Here is a 15,387-nt window from a genome sequence, read left to right as displayed (position 1 = left end):
TTCTAATGGATAAAAGCACTGTCCACACTGCTATTGCATACCGTGATGCTTTAGAAGGTTGTGTATGTCATGGGATGCCCACGCGTACCTGTTCAAATGAGTTATCTTGTTGTAAGAGCACATACTGTCCACTCACTCACTTTCAGACACAAGTGAATTGTTATTAACTGTAAACTGCCATGTAAGATACACATTATTTTGGAAATTCTTATTTCAAGTTTAATACTTACCATAATGCATTCATTTCTACAGAATTAAGGGTGGTTTTTTGTTTGTTTTGATTTTTTTCTGTTTTGTGGTGGGGAGGGAATTAGTAAAGTAATAAAAATTTTAGGAGAAAGCAAATAAACTAGATATTCAAATCATATATTCTTTAATAGTATAAAGCATATTGATTTTTTTTCCTAAAAAAATAGCCTTATCAATTCAGTTCCCATTGTTGCTTTGAAATCCTTGATTAATTAGTTCACGTTGTCACAATGACCATTTGATTCTTATTTTAGGACTTCCAATAGGCTGTGTGTATCTGTTAATGTAACTTTGGTGGTGTACATATTTTTCTAGTGTCTTTTAAGCCAGTGGAATTTATAGTCACTCAGGTTAACTGCTGATCTAGTCGTATCTCAGACTCCACCCTGGCAGAAAGGACCAAGTAGAAGATGAGCTGACTCTGTGATAATGGAAGCATGAGGTTGGGGTCACCACCAAGGAGCTCACAGGAGAGTAGTCCCTCCACTGTGAACGTGGTAGAGCCTCAAGTGTGAAATCCAAAGGACTGTACTGGCACGGGTCAGTCTGCTTTATATCACAGATTAAGTTTATTTTGTCCGTACTGTTCCAGTCAGCCGGAGAGGAAGGCTGGACTTAGGTGATCTGGGTCACAGCTTAGGAAAATGAAGACTTGGTCTTTGGTATTTACATGGAAGAGTGAAGTTAGTATAAATACTGTCAGTTGATAACTGAATTTAAAAACCAACCAGACAAAACACTGTTTGTCAAGCTATTTACTCCCTAAAGTCTTTTTCATTTTATTTTAGTGACACAGATTCTCATGTATCAAGTTCTACCTCAGTTCGATTTTATCCACATGATATGGTAAGCTTTTTAACTTTTTATAATGTGATGCATCTTTTAGATTCAATCTGAAAAGTTCCGTTTATATAGCTGCCCATAAAAATCACTCAAATTAATGAATCACAGAATGTCGCTTTTATTGGAAACTGTGACAATGTCCCCTTGGTTTTGACCTCATGGATCTTGCACCCTCACAGACTTAAGGTAGCCCTGTATACGTATGTGTGAGTCAGGAGTCACACTGCTTTATATGTTGCAGGTCTGAAAAGGACCACTTACCATTGTCTAATCTGCTTGTACCACACTTTTTCTTCTTGTCTGTTTCTCTGCTTTTATAATTGTTTATTTTGTGTGTGGACTGTGTGTGCATGAGAGAGAGCATGTGCACATGTGGAGGTCAGACAGCTCAGGGGAGCCGGTCCTGTAGATCACAATTGGGTCTTCAGGCTTGGCGGCAATCTCACGTTGAATAAGAGAATTTGATGTTATCTTAAACTATCTATTGACTGTTGACTCTCTTATTGACTACTGTCTGTGTTGAGAGAAAGCGGAGTAACAACATGATTATATGAGACTGTGTTATATGAGACAAATGGGATCTGAAAACCCTGTTTTTGCTAAGATGATGCATATGATATAAGTTGGGAAGCATAAAATGGATGAATCCTTGTTGGTGACATGGATGGGTTTTAGTCTGAGGTGTTCTGTCTAGTGGACTCTTGAAAGTGAGCTGTGAGCAGGCCTTTAAGACTGGGGTGCGTAGAGGCATAGAGCAGTGGTTTCTAGTCAGTGGATGTTTGGCTGTAACTGGAAACGTGTCTTGATACAACCGGAGGAATGCCACTGTAAACAGGAGACAAGGGTGGATGAGGGATGCTGAAAGACATTCTGTAGTTTGGCACAGCCCCCATAATGAAGATTATCTTGCCAAAAAAATCTATAGTGCTAGAATTGTGAAACCCTAGGATAGTCGATAAGAAAATGTTTAGAGAAGTGTCAATCAATATTTAAACATCAAGACCAGCAGTTTTTCTTGACTGTTCCGTGTGGTTTTGAATAGTAAAGACCTCGCCTGCTAGAAGCAGGAGTGGAACGATGATGGCAGAGGAGCCCGAGACTGCAGAGTACTGTGTGCTGCCATGTGCTGTGACAAGGCCAGTACATTTGACAGAAGGAAGGGAAAAAGGAGAGCTGGGGAATAGAAGAACCCAAGTGAAGCAATAGTTTGTACCCTGCTGTGTAGCTTCAGGTGAGGAGCCTGCTGCCACAAAGAAGGCCATAAAAACAGAAATGCCCACCATGCAACTGGTGGGGAAGTGAGAGCTAAGGGCTCAGATTTATATTGGCAGTACGGTTCATACCTTAGTGACAAAGGGGCCTAAATATGACAGAAGAGGGAGGCCCCCAGTGACCCACAGCAAGGGCATTTGCTGGCCTCACCAAATGTATTAACATCTTCTAACACCTTTCCTAAAGGTCTGTTGACCAAATTTGTTTTGTCTTGATTTGCTTCCTATTGCCACCTTCTGTAGATTCCAGGCATCATGGGGTTTTCACTAGGAATGAACTCCTTGTGAAAATAAGAATTAGAGGCCAAAGTCACTTACAAGCTGAGTCCTAATTTGATCAAGCGTGTTTAACCCTTTCGGTTCCAGCATGTTTTTAGCTTTCTCTCCCACAGATCCGGTTGAATAGACTGTTGACCATTGACACAGATCTGTTGGAGCAGCAGGACATTGACCTAAGCCCTGACTTGGCAGCCACTTATGGCCCCACTGAAGAAGCTGCCCAAAAAGTTAAGCACTATTACCGCTTTTGGATCCTGCCCCAGCTGTGGATCGGCGTTAACTTTGACAGACTCACTCTGTTGGCGCTGTTTGATAGGTAAGACCCGAGCATGGTTTTAGAGATGTGAGACAAGATTCTTAAACTGAATTCTTCCTGATTCGCTATTCATGTTTCCACCAGAGAATAATGTTGGAAAAGGCTTTCTATTTTCATCCTCTTGAGATCAGACTTTATGGTAAAAAGGCTTTTAAACACTAATTCTCTTAAGCCTTAATTATTAAACACTCTTTTCCATAAGGATGTGTTTTTATTATTAATGTGAGTTGATTCTTAAAAGAGTTTATGGAGTCTTTTATGACCTTAAGACTATAGGTAGTATGATCCCAAATACAAGGTTGGAAGAGGAAGCCTGTTGCCCTGTCCTTCACGTTAGTGTCTTAGTAGTCGGCCTATTTGTTTACTACAGACTCGCTGACCAGTAGCTGCCTCCAGTCAGCAAGTAGGAGTGATACTGGATTTACCTTCACTATAATCGAACAGAGGCAGACAAAGCTTGGAGATAAGTCAGTAGAAGACAGTGGCCAGAGGGGTTGATGGTGCACGCTCTAAGTCAACACAACTCTGTGTGTTTCAAGTTCCTGGTTTGATGACACAGGGAGGGAGAACATAGAAGTCAGCATACATATCTCGGGATAAAGTGGTGAAACTGAGGGTCCTGAAGTCCATAATATGGAATAGCGTAGAAAGAAGCTGTTGGAAGAGCGATGGAGATGTGTAGAGAGCTTTCCTATGCTCCGCAGACCATGACGAGCTCATGTATCTCAGCAGCTGTCTGTCTGCTTAGGAAGACCTTGCTTTAAAAGTGTGGCAGCATCAGCCTCCTGTACACTACTTCAGACCTACTAAACAACTTGTAAAAGCAAAGCCCATAGCCAGGCAGTGGTGGCACACGCCTTTAATCCCAGCACTTGGGAGGCAGAGGCAGGCGGATTTCTGAGTTCGAGGCCAGCCTGGTCTACAGAGTGAGTTCCAGGACAGCCAGGGCTACACGGAGAAACCCTGTCTCGAAAAACAAAAACAAAACAAGCAAGGCCCAAAGGGACCAAAATAACATATAACATATTCAAGATTTATAGAAATCCAGACATACATACCACCCAACAAGTAATGACTAGCATGTACTCAGCTTTGCAAAATGAACAAACAGAACTCATGGGAAAAGGAATAAATTAAGACCAGCCTATAATTTGTAGGGATGTTTACTGTGAGCCGATACAGATTTTAAAATAATTAGAACTGTATTATTCTGTTTCTTTGAACAATTTAGTGGAGACATGAAAGATAGAAAAATACACCGCAAATCAAACTTACTGAGTTGAGTATTGCAGTGTTGCATTAAAGGGGGCTCGGTGGGACCACTGATAGTCACAGCTTTGTAGTGAAGGTTAGTGCAGTTGCAGGCACATCAAGAGGACCACGTAGAGTGATGCAGTTTGAAGAGCATCAAACCGAAATGAATGTGTTGTGGAACAACAAAAAGAGACAAGACTTGAAGAAATAATGGTGGAAACTGTGTTTTATATGAATGTTATCAATGCACAGTCAAGAAACCAGTATAACCTAAGCAGAAGCAACGTGAAGAACCTGACCAAGGCACATGCTTGCTCAAGTGTAGTGCAGAAGACCTCAGATCTCTGACTCCTGCACTAGAAAACTGGACAAGTAAGTGCTTATCCTTACCAATGACAAGCAAGAACACAGCAAGAAAACAGAAAATCAAGGGGACAAGAGGCTGCATCTTAGGGAGCAGTGGTAGTTTAGCAACCTGTAGCTCCCTGAAGAGGAGGAGACACCAGATAAACTGTGAGGCATGATGTCACTACAAATTTCTCAGGAATTAAAGAGCAGTAAGAGCAATATCCACAGCTTTGTAACATTCAGTTGACAGTAGACAAATGAAAAAGACAACTGGCCGGGCAGTGGTGGCGCACGCCTTTAATCCCAGCACTTGGGAGGCAGAGGCAGGCAGATTTCTGAGTTCGAGGCCAGCCTGGTCTACAGAGTGAGTTCTAGAACAGCCAGGGCTACACAGAGAAATCTTGTCTCAAAAAATCAAAAAAATCAAAAAAATCAAAAAAAAAAAAAAAAAGGACAACTGCCTTAAAAGACATAATTATCATAGATCCACCTAAATAAATGTTAGTTACCATTAGGAACTTTTCTAAACAAATGCTCCAGGCCCAAGTGTTATTTAAATACTATGCAAGTCACTGAAGTGGAGACTTGGCTCTAAAGTAGCAGATTTCTGTGTATAAAAAATAAAATTTGAATCCCTACCTTGGACCATATCACAAAAACTTAATCACGATCAGTCATAAGTGTAAATATGGAATGTAAAACAGCAAAATATGGGAAACAAGATTTGTCCTAAGGTTATAGAAAACTTGCTAGCTTTGGCACAAACAACAGGATGAGTAAAAAGCTGATTAATAATCGGATTCATCAACATAGAGCGTGTTGCAGAAGCTGAAGGCGAGCATGCGCTCTGCTCACAGGGAGGTGGTGAGCAGTAGCTGCGTGCCGGTAGGCAAGAGTCAGGGCCGGCCACACACCTGCCATCTGAGAGCAAATGAAGACACTGGCAGCTTCTGACCTGAAACTATTAAATACTACAGAGATGTTTTATGAATGAGGGGTGGCTAATGACTATAAATGTAGTATTAATTAAATAAAACTTTCTGTAGTGTCATAGGACAGTTGTATCATGTCCACAGATGGTAGGGGTTTTTTCCTGTGTAATCTGAAATGTTATTGAAACCAGACATCCGAACTGCACCCTAGCAGGCCTCATAGAGATGCGTTCTTTTTTTTAGTGTGATGAATTTCTTGTACTCATGATAGACCTGCTTGTTAATTTTCCACCTACAGAAACCGTGAGATCCTGGAGAATATATTAGCTGTTGTCCTGGCTATTCTTGTGGCTTTTTTGGGATCCATCCTTCTTATCCAAGGCTTCTTCAGAGACATCTGGGTGTTCCAGTTCTGCCTGGTGATAGCTAGCTGCCAGTACTCACTGCTCAAGGTACCAGTGCCTCTGCCTTCCATGCTGTGTTTAAGACCATTCACCAACTTGCCACAGGATGATAACTTTTAGGTTTATTTTCCATGGAGGTTCATATTAGATTATGTAGAGTCCAAAGCAGGGTATAAACTTTAAGAAGTTTATAAACTTTTTTAAAGGGTATAAACTTTAAAAAGTAATTGTACATAGATTGAATTAACTTAAAACTAATTATTTAAATTAAAAGAGACTTGCTAAAATAAAAATTTGTGGAGCTGGAGAGATGATTCAACAGGTAAGAGCACTGATTGCTCTTCCAGAGGTCCTGAGTTCAATTCTCAGCAACCACATGGTGGCTCACAACCATCTGTAATAAGAACTGATGCCCTCTTCTGGTGTGTCTGAAGACAGTGACAGTGTACTCATATAGATAGATAGGTAGGTAGGTAGGTAGGTAGATAGATAGATAGATAGATAGATAGATCTATCTTTTAAAAAATAAGAATTTGCATTCTTGAGATTTATTTTGGTTCAGTTTACCAGCATTAAGCTATCGTTTCCCACCTTTGAGCCTTCTTTTCTGTGGATGAGATTTATTAAAATTTTTATTGGTGTATAACATATTGTCAAAAAGTAGAGATAGTTTTTATTCAAAAAGAGAATATTGATGTCCCTTTGGTACTGACTGAATAGTGGCTTAGAAGTACCTGCATTATCAGTTATAAACATTTAAGAAAATGGGAGAATTCACCACGTCACCTAATGTCTGACTGAACTGCCTAAAACCTGTGTAGGCTGTTAGTAGGGTGTTCCCTTCCTTTTAGTCAGCATGCCTCAGTCTGCCTAGGTTATTTCCCTTAGACATGCTGCTGTGCAGAACCTTCCCCAGGCTGCAGGCTGCAGGCTGCTGCTTCAGTTCTGTTGATGCTCTTGGCTGACTTGATTTTTCCATATTTTATAGCTAACATCTGAAGAAAACCATGTGTAGGTCATTGCTGTTTCTGAATTGCCAGCCCCATTCTCTGTCTCCATTTAACATCTGTTAATTCTGTCCTCCATATCCAATGCCCTCAGTACCGCACTGTGACTGCACAGTCCTGGTGGCTCTTGCTTCTCACATGGCTCATTCGTTGTTGCTTCTTCACTCGAGTGTTGCTGACTTTGTGAGAGTTCCCTTGAGCCTTGTCTGCCCTCCTCTTGGTTTGTATTATTGCCAGGGAAGCAGCTTTTATTGCTGTAGCCGACACTCCGTTATTTGAGTTATGTCCTGATTGAGATGTGAAGGCTTCACATCTGTTACATGTTAGATACTGACAGACATGGTCTCTTTGTAGTGAGCAACATTTTAAGTTCTTCCTCCCTCAATAATAATCATCAAGTCTCTACTCAAATGCGGTGGATGTATTAAAATTGCTGCTTCTTAAGTGTTGACTTTTCTTCAGCTACTTTATCCCTTAATCATTTTAACCTGGAAAAATTCATTTTCTAGCTCTAGAGTCCCTCGCCGCATTAATTTTGTCCACTGCTTTCAGGTTAGTGTGGTTAACCAAGGGGAAAGGCTGCTAGGGTTTTCTTTTTAAGTTGCTGGCTAGAAAAACAGTAATGAGGCAGGAGTTCGAGCTTCAGAAGGAATTGAGGTTGACAGAACTGAAAAATGACCCAGGCTCACGTGCAGCCAAGAGCCAGGTGCCAGATGGCAGACTGAGCATGCTTGGTGCTGGGTGCGATTGCAGGTGGTGAGGAACTGGCCTGGGAGAGGTGTGTTGTGTGCCACAGGGAACGAGCTAAGATTGGGGGAAGGTCTGGTTTGAGAAGGAGCTGTGTAGTGACATTAGGACATCTTCACAGGCTTTCACAGTGTTCCCCTTGATTATTTTGGTGTGCACATGCAGATAATAAATTCAATTACCTCTCTTTAGTAAGCTGGAACTAGGACTTACATGCTCACCTAAGTTTCTATGTATAGCTACTGAATAGACTGGTGGCAACCATATCCTACATATGGCTTACACGTAGTAACGAGCCAGACAGAAAGACAGACCTGCCTACTTAACACCATCTCAAAGCATTAAGCTGTGTAGTTTCAAGTTATTAACTGGCCAAAGTAAGTAAAACCGAGGGGCGGTGTGCACTGTATTTACTATTTTGATGGGACAGTTCCTGGAGCTGGTGCTTTGTGTTTGGAATTAATGTTCCCTATTTCTTGTTTGAGAGACATTTACTAAAATCACTTAAATAGCATTTTAAAAGTTGACTGTGACAAAAAGAACTACAGACAACTAAGGAATGCTGAGGGTGAGAGAAATAGTCTTCCCCAGGGAAGAGCCCCTAATTGGTGATTCAGTAACAGATGGTCAGCCCTGAATCAAACATACATGTAAATCACACAGACCGAGGAGGTTCTGTTGAGGAATATATATGTACACACATACACATGTGCATGTAACAAAAAATGTAAAGGCCGTGACTAGGAAAGAGAGCAAGGAAGGGTGTGGTAGGAGTTGGAGGGACGAAGGAAAGAGGGAATGTGTAATCTCAAAAGTAAAGGAATTAAAACAGAGACAGATGCATGCACACGTGCACACACCTTACTCATCCATGAGGAATGTATCGATGGTGGCAGATCTTTTTTAGTTTGAGGCCAGCCTGATTTGCATAGTGTGTTCTAGGACAGCCAGGGGTATATAGAAGAGACCCTGTCTCAAAAAAAAGAAAGAAGAAAGGAAAGAAGGAAGAAAGGAAAGAAATTAAATGTCACTTTTAAAAAAATAGATGGAACTGGAGATCATCATGTTAAATAAAATAAACCAAACTCAGATAAATATTGCTGGTTTTGTATACATAAAAATATTTGTATATACACACATATATAGTTGATAACACATATATAGATACAGACACGTAGTTGGACACACACACATAATTGGATATATACAGTTAGGTACCCAAGACACTCATGTAGAGTTGTATACTTACTAGACATGTAAGCAGGAAGGACAGCACCGAGAAGGGAGAAGGGTGTGAGTGAGCTGGGAGAGGGTGAGTGCGAGGGGTGAAGCACACGGATAGTGTGTTTTAATGAAATGAAGATCTGATGATAAAGCACATTATTTTGTACACTGAATGAAAATAAGCTTTTTGTTTGTTTGTTTGTTTTTCTTTTAAGAAAAAAGGTTGCTTGTGAAATTCCTGGATACCTGAGTAAAATAATGCATCTTTCTGTTCGTTTCTAGAGTGTTCAGCCTGATTCTTCCTCTCCCAGACATGTAAGTCTCCTGAAAGGACTGTAAATTACAGCTCCCTGGCACCTAACCAAAGCCCACGTTTCTCCTGGTGTGTACAGGTTGAATTGTGTTTGCATTTATTGTCTCATCTAAGTGTTGACACACTGTGTAGGTTGATTATGGGCACAAAAGGAAATGACACTGTGCTGACAGACTCGGAATACTGACTGAAATGTGCATAATTCATTTTTTGACAGCCTGCTTCAAGAGTGTCAGGCAGACGTAATCCATATCAGCTTGATGGTTGCATTTACTAAAATTTGAAAGTAGTGAATAAGTGTTGAAAATAGAATTTTAAACTAGGAAAGGCTCACTTTTCTCTGATGATCAATTAAGGGCAAGAACATAAAGACACTGTGTGTGGCCACCGACTGAGGCTCCTGTGCTGAGCAGTGAGGTGAAGCCCTGGCTTATGAGCCTGTGTCTGCTGAGCAGACAGCGTGATCCAGTTCTGGGTTGGACAGTTCATTTGTTTAATAGGAAGATGAAAGGCCGTTCTCTGTACAGTAGAGCAGAGCAGTATCGTGTGGCTCACACCTGTTACCCCAGCATAGGAGGCTGAAGACCGAAGGTTGCTGGGAGTTTCCAGCCGGCCAGAGGTATATAAGCTCCAGGCCAGTGTGGGCCAGAGTGGCGTCCTGTTCTGTTTTAATAAACAAACAAATAAACTAGCTAGTTTAAAACAATAAGCTTCAAGAATAATGTTTAGTGGAGTTTTCACTCCTGATTATAATAATTTTAATCCTTATGCTGAAATAGTTAATGTGATTGAGAACATCACACAAGGAGATGCTTTGGCTGATGTTGTCATCTGTGAGGACACTTTCGAAGGGCAATGACATTTTGATGCATTGTTGTGTGACTAAACTCTTGACGTGGTTTCTGGCTTGCAGAATATTATCAAGGGGAATAGAGGAAAGCTGGTGCCCCTCTCACAGGTTAAATCCTCACCTGTGAGTCTGGCACTTCCTTTCTCTGTTCTCTCACCTCCTTTCCTCACCTCCCTGTCTTTGCAAATGTAATATCTCTATACCTAACGTCTCTGTGCCACAAGTACTTAGTGTGTTTCCCCAGAGCACTTTGGGCATCATTGTCCATGACTGTCAGTTAGGATCAGCCCTAATACGCTGCTGCTGTCCAGTCCGTAGGTGTTTCTCGGGTCTGCTCTGTTCACTTCGCTGACAGAAGAGCCTTCTTCATCTGGTTTCTTAACTCTCTTTTAACCTGCAGTGCTTCCTGTGTATTTATTTTTCTTGATGTTGAAATTGCTTATGGATCTAGGGCAGTTATATCATAGACTATCTCCCAGTTTTTGTTTGATGTTTCTTTGTTATGAGAGGCTAGTATGTTTGAGGAGTGGGAGTATCTTCCGTGCATCACACTCTTGGTGGTGTGAACTTTGATGTTCTAGATGAGAGTGTAGCTTGAGTTTTCCTCAGATCTGCAGTGTTAATGTTTGGCTGGACAAGGCTTTGGTTGAGGCTGGAGATATACATTGTAGGAGCCTCTAACTGCTCCCAGGTAGATGCTAGTGTCACTGCCACCTGTAAGAATGTAGCTGCAGCTGTCAGATGTCCTGGAGGGAGCAAAACACCCTCTGCTCAGAACTAGTATTCTACTCTAATGTCATTTTTCCTCTTGAAGTTTTTTTCTTATGTGGAAAAACTTGACTCTCTGCATATCTTAGTGTTTTCCACACTTGCACTAACTTCAGTGACTGCTGGTTTCTTGCCTGAATCAGTTATCGTTTGATTGTAGTTGATATTGATCTTCTAATTCCATTATCCTGCTAGCTAATTTCTTACTAAATGGAATAGTTTTCTCTTCTGTCTTAGCTGATTATTTGTCGTGTTGATAATAAAGCCAGGACCTGTGCATGTGAGACAATTATACCACCACCGAACTATACCCCAGCCCTTTTTTCTGTCTTTATGCTTATGTGTTTATATACAAGTGTGTGTGTGTGTGTGTGTGTGTGTGTGTGTGTTCATTCTATTCTATAGGGTTCATTCTGTTCTTCCCCTTTTATACTCGTCTTTGACATTGTTCTGCAGTCATCAGAAGCAACGTGCCTTTCATATAGAAGTGGTTCAGACCATTAAAACATAAGCTAATAATGAACTCAGGCATTAGTTGTGGCTAACTGACAAAATGAACTAACCTGACAGTGAAAATGTATTGTTTTCAGGGTCATAATCGTATTATTGCCTACAGCAGACCAGTTTACTTCTGTTTATGTTGTGGTCTCATTTGGCTCTTGGATTATGGCAGCAAAAACCTAACTACAAGCAAATTCAAGTTATATGGAATAACCTTCACCAATCCACTGGTGCTTCTGTCAGCCAGGGATTTGGTTATAGGTGAGTTTCTTGAAGGTATCTCTGATCTTAACAGTAGTTTATTTGTTTGCAGTTTACTGATAAAGAGATGTAATCAGCTTATTCTGCTTACTGTAGTCCTGTCTGAGAGAGCAACTAAGAATGAAAGGGTTAATGTTGAGTCAGTATAGTAATTCTGTTTTTGAAGAGGATGTGGGGTAAAGATTTTTTTATTATACATTTTAGGTTCATGTTATATAAAAAAATGGTTGAAGTGATTTAGTTTCTTCTGTGCTGGAAACTGAATGTAGGGCCTCATGTATTCTAACACTATCAAGTGTTATATCACTGAACTATGTCCCAGTCTCTTAAGGTGACTGTTAAAGGTATTTTTTAATAGTTTTAGAAGAATGTAATATTCAATCATACAGTATCTTTTAAAAAGTCAAGCAGTAGACAGTGTTAAGTTTGATTTCATTGCTTATGGGCTTTAACTGGACAAGAGGATGGATGCAGTAGTTTTTAATAAACTTTTCTTTCCTTCCATAGTGTTTACACTCTGTTTCCCAATAGTATTTTTCATTGGTCTCCTGCCTCAGGTGAACACGTTTGTAATGTACCTTTGTGAACAATTGGATATCCATATCTTTGGTGGGAATGGTGAGTAAATTACAGGTTGCTATAACATGTTCATGTAGTCATAAACTGAGATTGCAGTACATCTCCACTTTCTATTTTAAAATTGAAATTGTTAAAGAGAGATGCTTATTTAATAATTGAAGGCAGAAAGGCAGTGAATTGTAGTTAAGAAAAAAGTGAGGTCTGCCATTGTGGCAAAAAAGTCCAGGAATTACAGATTGAATATGTAGGAAGTAACAAATGATTTACAAAATGAAAGTTGTAGAATAGTCTAGGCCCCTCCCTTCCATTGATAGGGGATGTTCCAAGCCCTGGAGTATGGGGACCTGTCTGGAGGGTCTGTCCTTCATTATCCCTGAGACAGTGAGACTAGAACAGTAATGATAAAGTAGAACAGTGTTGCAGTTTATCCAGACCATCTAGCTGTAAGTGTGAGTTTCCAGAGCAATGGGGAACCCTGTCTCAAGACAGTAGGGAGATGACCCTCAACACCCTCCTGTGGCCTGAGCATGCTGTACACATAGATGCATGTACCACACGTTCACAAGCTGCAACCAAGTCAAGGTTAGGCAGATTCGGCCTCCCTCTTATGGTGGCTGGAGTTTTCTAGTTAATGGTTTTGGACTGTAGCTGAATACGGCTGATGGAACCTGTGGGAAGGAAACCTGAAGAAACGAAGGGGCTACTGTGAAGCCATTTTGTTTATTCACTTTACACCCCAGTGTGGGGCTCTGGAAGCAGGTGTTTAGAACATTGTCTGGGCTGAGCTGTTCTCGGGTTCTGTACTGGGGTGTGCATTTGGCATGTCCATGTACTTAAAGGAGAATGTCAAAGTCAGAATCAAAATCTATCTTACTAAATCAGCTTTTAAGGGCAGTCTCAGTTTTTAGAGTATTTAGAGTTTTTAGAATATGTATACATTCATTGCTAACTTAGAAAATCTGATATGTATACATTTGTTGCTAACTTAGAAAATCTGTTTTCTTGCCATGCATGTATTTTATCCTTAAAACAATCCACTGTTAATCTGAAGATAGTAACTTGAAGAACTGGAAAGCAGTGTTGTTGGCAGCTGCTGAAGTTGACATAGCCTGTTTATCTTTTAATATTGTGTGGCAAGAAGAGTATGCAGAGGAAATATTTGACAGGAAAGCTCTAACTTTATAGTTCATTTTCTTCACACTTCCCATTTGCGATCCACATTTCCCTTCCACAGATATTCAGTGAAGTCATCTCTTGATACAATGTTAATGGCATGGCTCACTTTTCAGTGTTTTTCAATTTGATGTGCATGGGGGAGAGTGTGAACGGATGCATGCTGAGGCCAGAGGGGCATGTTGGCTTCTGTCCGCTCTACCTACTGCCTTGAATTAGGGTCTCTCACTGAACCAGAAGCTCACACGTTGAGCCAGGTTGGCTGGCCAAGGAGCTCTCAGAACCTGGGTTCCCTCCTTTGCTGCCCTACAGTGCTAGACTTAACAGGCACTGCAGTCATACCCAGCTCTGTACATGGGTGCTGGGGAGTTAAACTCAGATCCTCATGCTTGCCGTGTTGTCCCTCCAGCTGAGCTGGCTTCAATTGTAAATAGAAAGTAAAACTTGTCTGTGTTGCTGTCTATTATACTAGCTTTTTATTTTATGTTTTGAATGTGTGTAATTTAAAACAGCTGGGTTTTTTAATCAGCTCAGCTTAGTGAGTAGAAGACAGTGTCCATAGTTAGTCTATTGTTGGTTTCGTGCTAATGCACATGGTGAGGGCTCAGTGCTGGAGACTTGGAGTAAAGGTACAAGTGTGCAGAGTGTTAGGTTTTTAATAATTTCCCTTAGGTCACTGTGTAAAATTACATTAAGGAACTCTCAGCTATATTTTTTAATAACAGAAAGTGGCTAATTGATGTCTCCATTTTAGACCTTTGCGAGCTTTGTTTTCTCATACATTTTACTAATGTAAGATATCCTTTTTAAAAAGGGTTATTTTATTTTTAATTATGCGGACACAGTGCCTACCGAGGCTGGAGGTGTTGGGTCCCCGGAGCTGGAGTTACAACTGCCTGATGTAGGTGCTGGGAACCAAATTCTACATGAGCAGAACGCATTCACAAAAGAGCCAGCTCTGCAGCCCCCAACACACAATTTGAAGCCTAGTATAGGTACAGATGTTTCTTCTGAGATTTAAAGCAAGACATGATAGCCTGAGCCTGAGCACTTGGGAAGCTAAGACAGGAGGATTGCTGAGAGTGCCCGAGCTAAAAGCGAGACCCTGTCTCAACGAAATATCGGAGCTAGAAGTCTTTGTTGTGTCAAGTCTTATGGAAAAGATGCAGTGGGTAGATTGTTAAAGTCACGTGACTAGATAAGCACTGCACTACTCACTGTGCTTTCCTGTGCATTTGAGTGTTATAGGTGTTTCTAAGATCCCGCTTTTCTTCCTCCTTCACTGTCTAGCCACCACCAGCCTGCTGGCAGCACTGTACAGTTTCCTGTGCAGCATTGTGGCCGTTGCCTTGCTGTATGGGTTGTGCTACGGAGCTTTAAGGGTAAGTGACAGACTGGAGTATGCTCTGTGTTTGTGGACCGCTGATTCCCTTCTGCCCTCCCTGAACCACATTATCACCAGGACCCCTTGCCTTCGGATGGTGATTTATACTCTGTTCCTCTTACTTTGAATTTTAAAGGAATTAATGATCAATCGTTATTAAAGGAAGCCTCTCTTCCATACAGTAATCCCAGGTTACTATTGAAAAGTTATTAAAACTAGACTTACCTGGAAGAGAGGTAAACATGATGTTACAGAATATGCAACTAAACGTGTTTCTGGTTAAGAATATATGTAGCTACTCCCTTTCATATCAAGATTGGTTTACATTTATAGGAACAAGTTTTGATTGGGGTGAGCTCATTGGAAGAGTGTTTTCTAGCATGCCCGAGGCCTGTGGCTTAGTCACCAGCACAGCAAAACAAAATAGAGGAACAAAACAAGTCCAGAGGTACAGTTGAAGATACGTGCTGGTAGAATGGCCCTGAAGCACACTGTTGGTTTGATGGACTGAGATGTCCTCAAGCTATAAGCCCTTTACTCAAGCTAGATCCCATCAGTTCATATGGGGACTACCTGAAAAAGAATAGGGCTGGGAACGGGATCTGCCTTGAACCCCTGGCTACATCATGGCACCTACTAGACAATATTGGAAATCCTAGAGTTCAGGAACAAGGGATTTTTTAA

The 15,387-nt window shown here is 41.0% G+C and overlaps 1 protein-coding gene across 6 annotated transcripts in view; it reads left to right on the top strand.

The window, feature by feature from the left end:
- The window catches only part of Pcnx1 (pecanex 1), a 140,873-nt gene that overhangs the window by 87,750 nt on the left and 37,736 nt on the right, over positions 1–15,387 (top strand). For 4 of the 6 annotated variants that reach the window (XM_076921786.1, XM_076921785.1, XM_076921788.1 and 1 more), the window contains 7 exons: positions 1,038–1,095; positions 2,741–2,958; positions 5,791–5,944; positions 9,157–9,189; positions 11,396–11,567; positions 12,075–12,185; positions 14,610–14,701. In XM_076921786.1, the coding sequence (XP_076777901.1) occupies positions 1,038–1,095; positions 2,741–2,958; positions 5,791–5,944; positions 9,157–9,189; positions 11,396–11,567; positions 12,075–12,185; positions 14,610–14,701 (838 nt within the window). The remainder of the gene's footprint in view (positions 1–1,037; positions 1,096–2,740; positions 2,959–5,790; positions 5,945–9,156; positions 9,190–11,395; positions 11,568–12,074; positions 12,186–14,609; positions 14,702–15,387) is intronic. The other 2 variants (XM_076921787.1, XM_076921789.1) reach the window with 1 other exon arrangement.

The sequence above is a fragment of the Arvicanthis niloticus genome, chromosome 23 (genome assembly GCF_011762505.2).
Source record: "Arvicanthis niloticus isolate mArvNil1 chromosome 23, mArvNil1.pat.X, whole genome shotgun sequence".
NCBI lineage: Eukaryota > Metazoa > Chordata > Mammalia > Rodentia > Muridae > Arvicanthis > Arvicanthis niloticus.
This window is presented reverse-complemented; position numbering and strand designations above follow the sequence as displayed.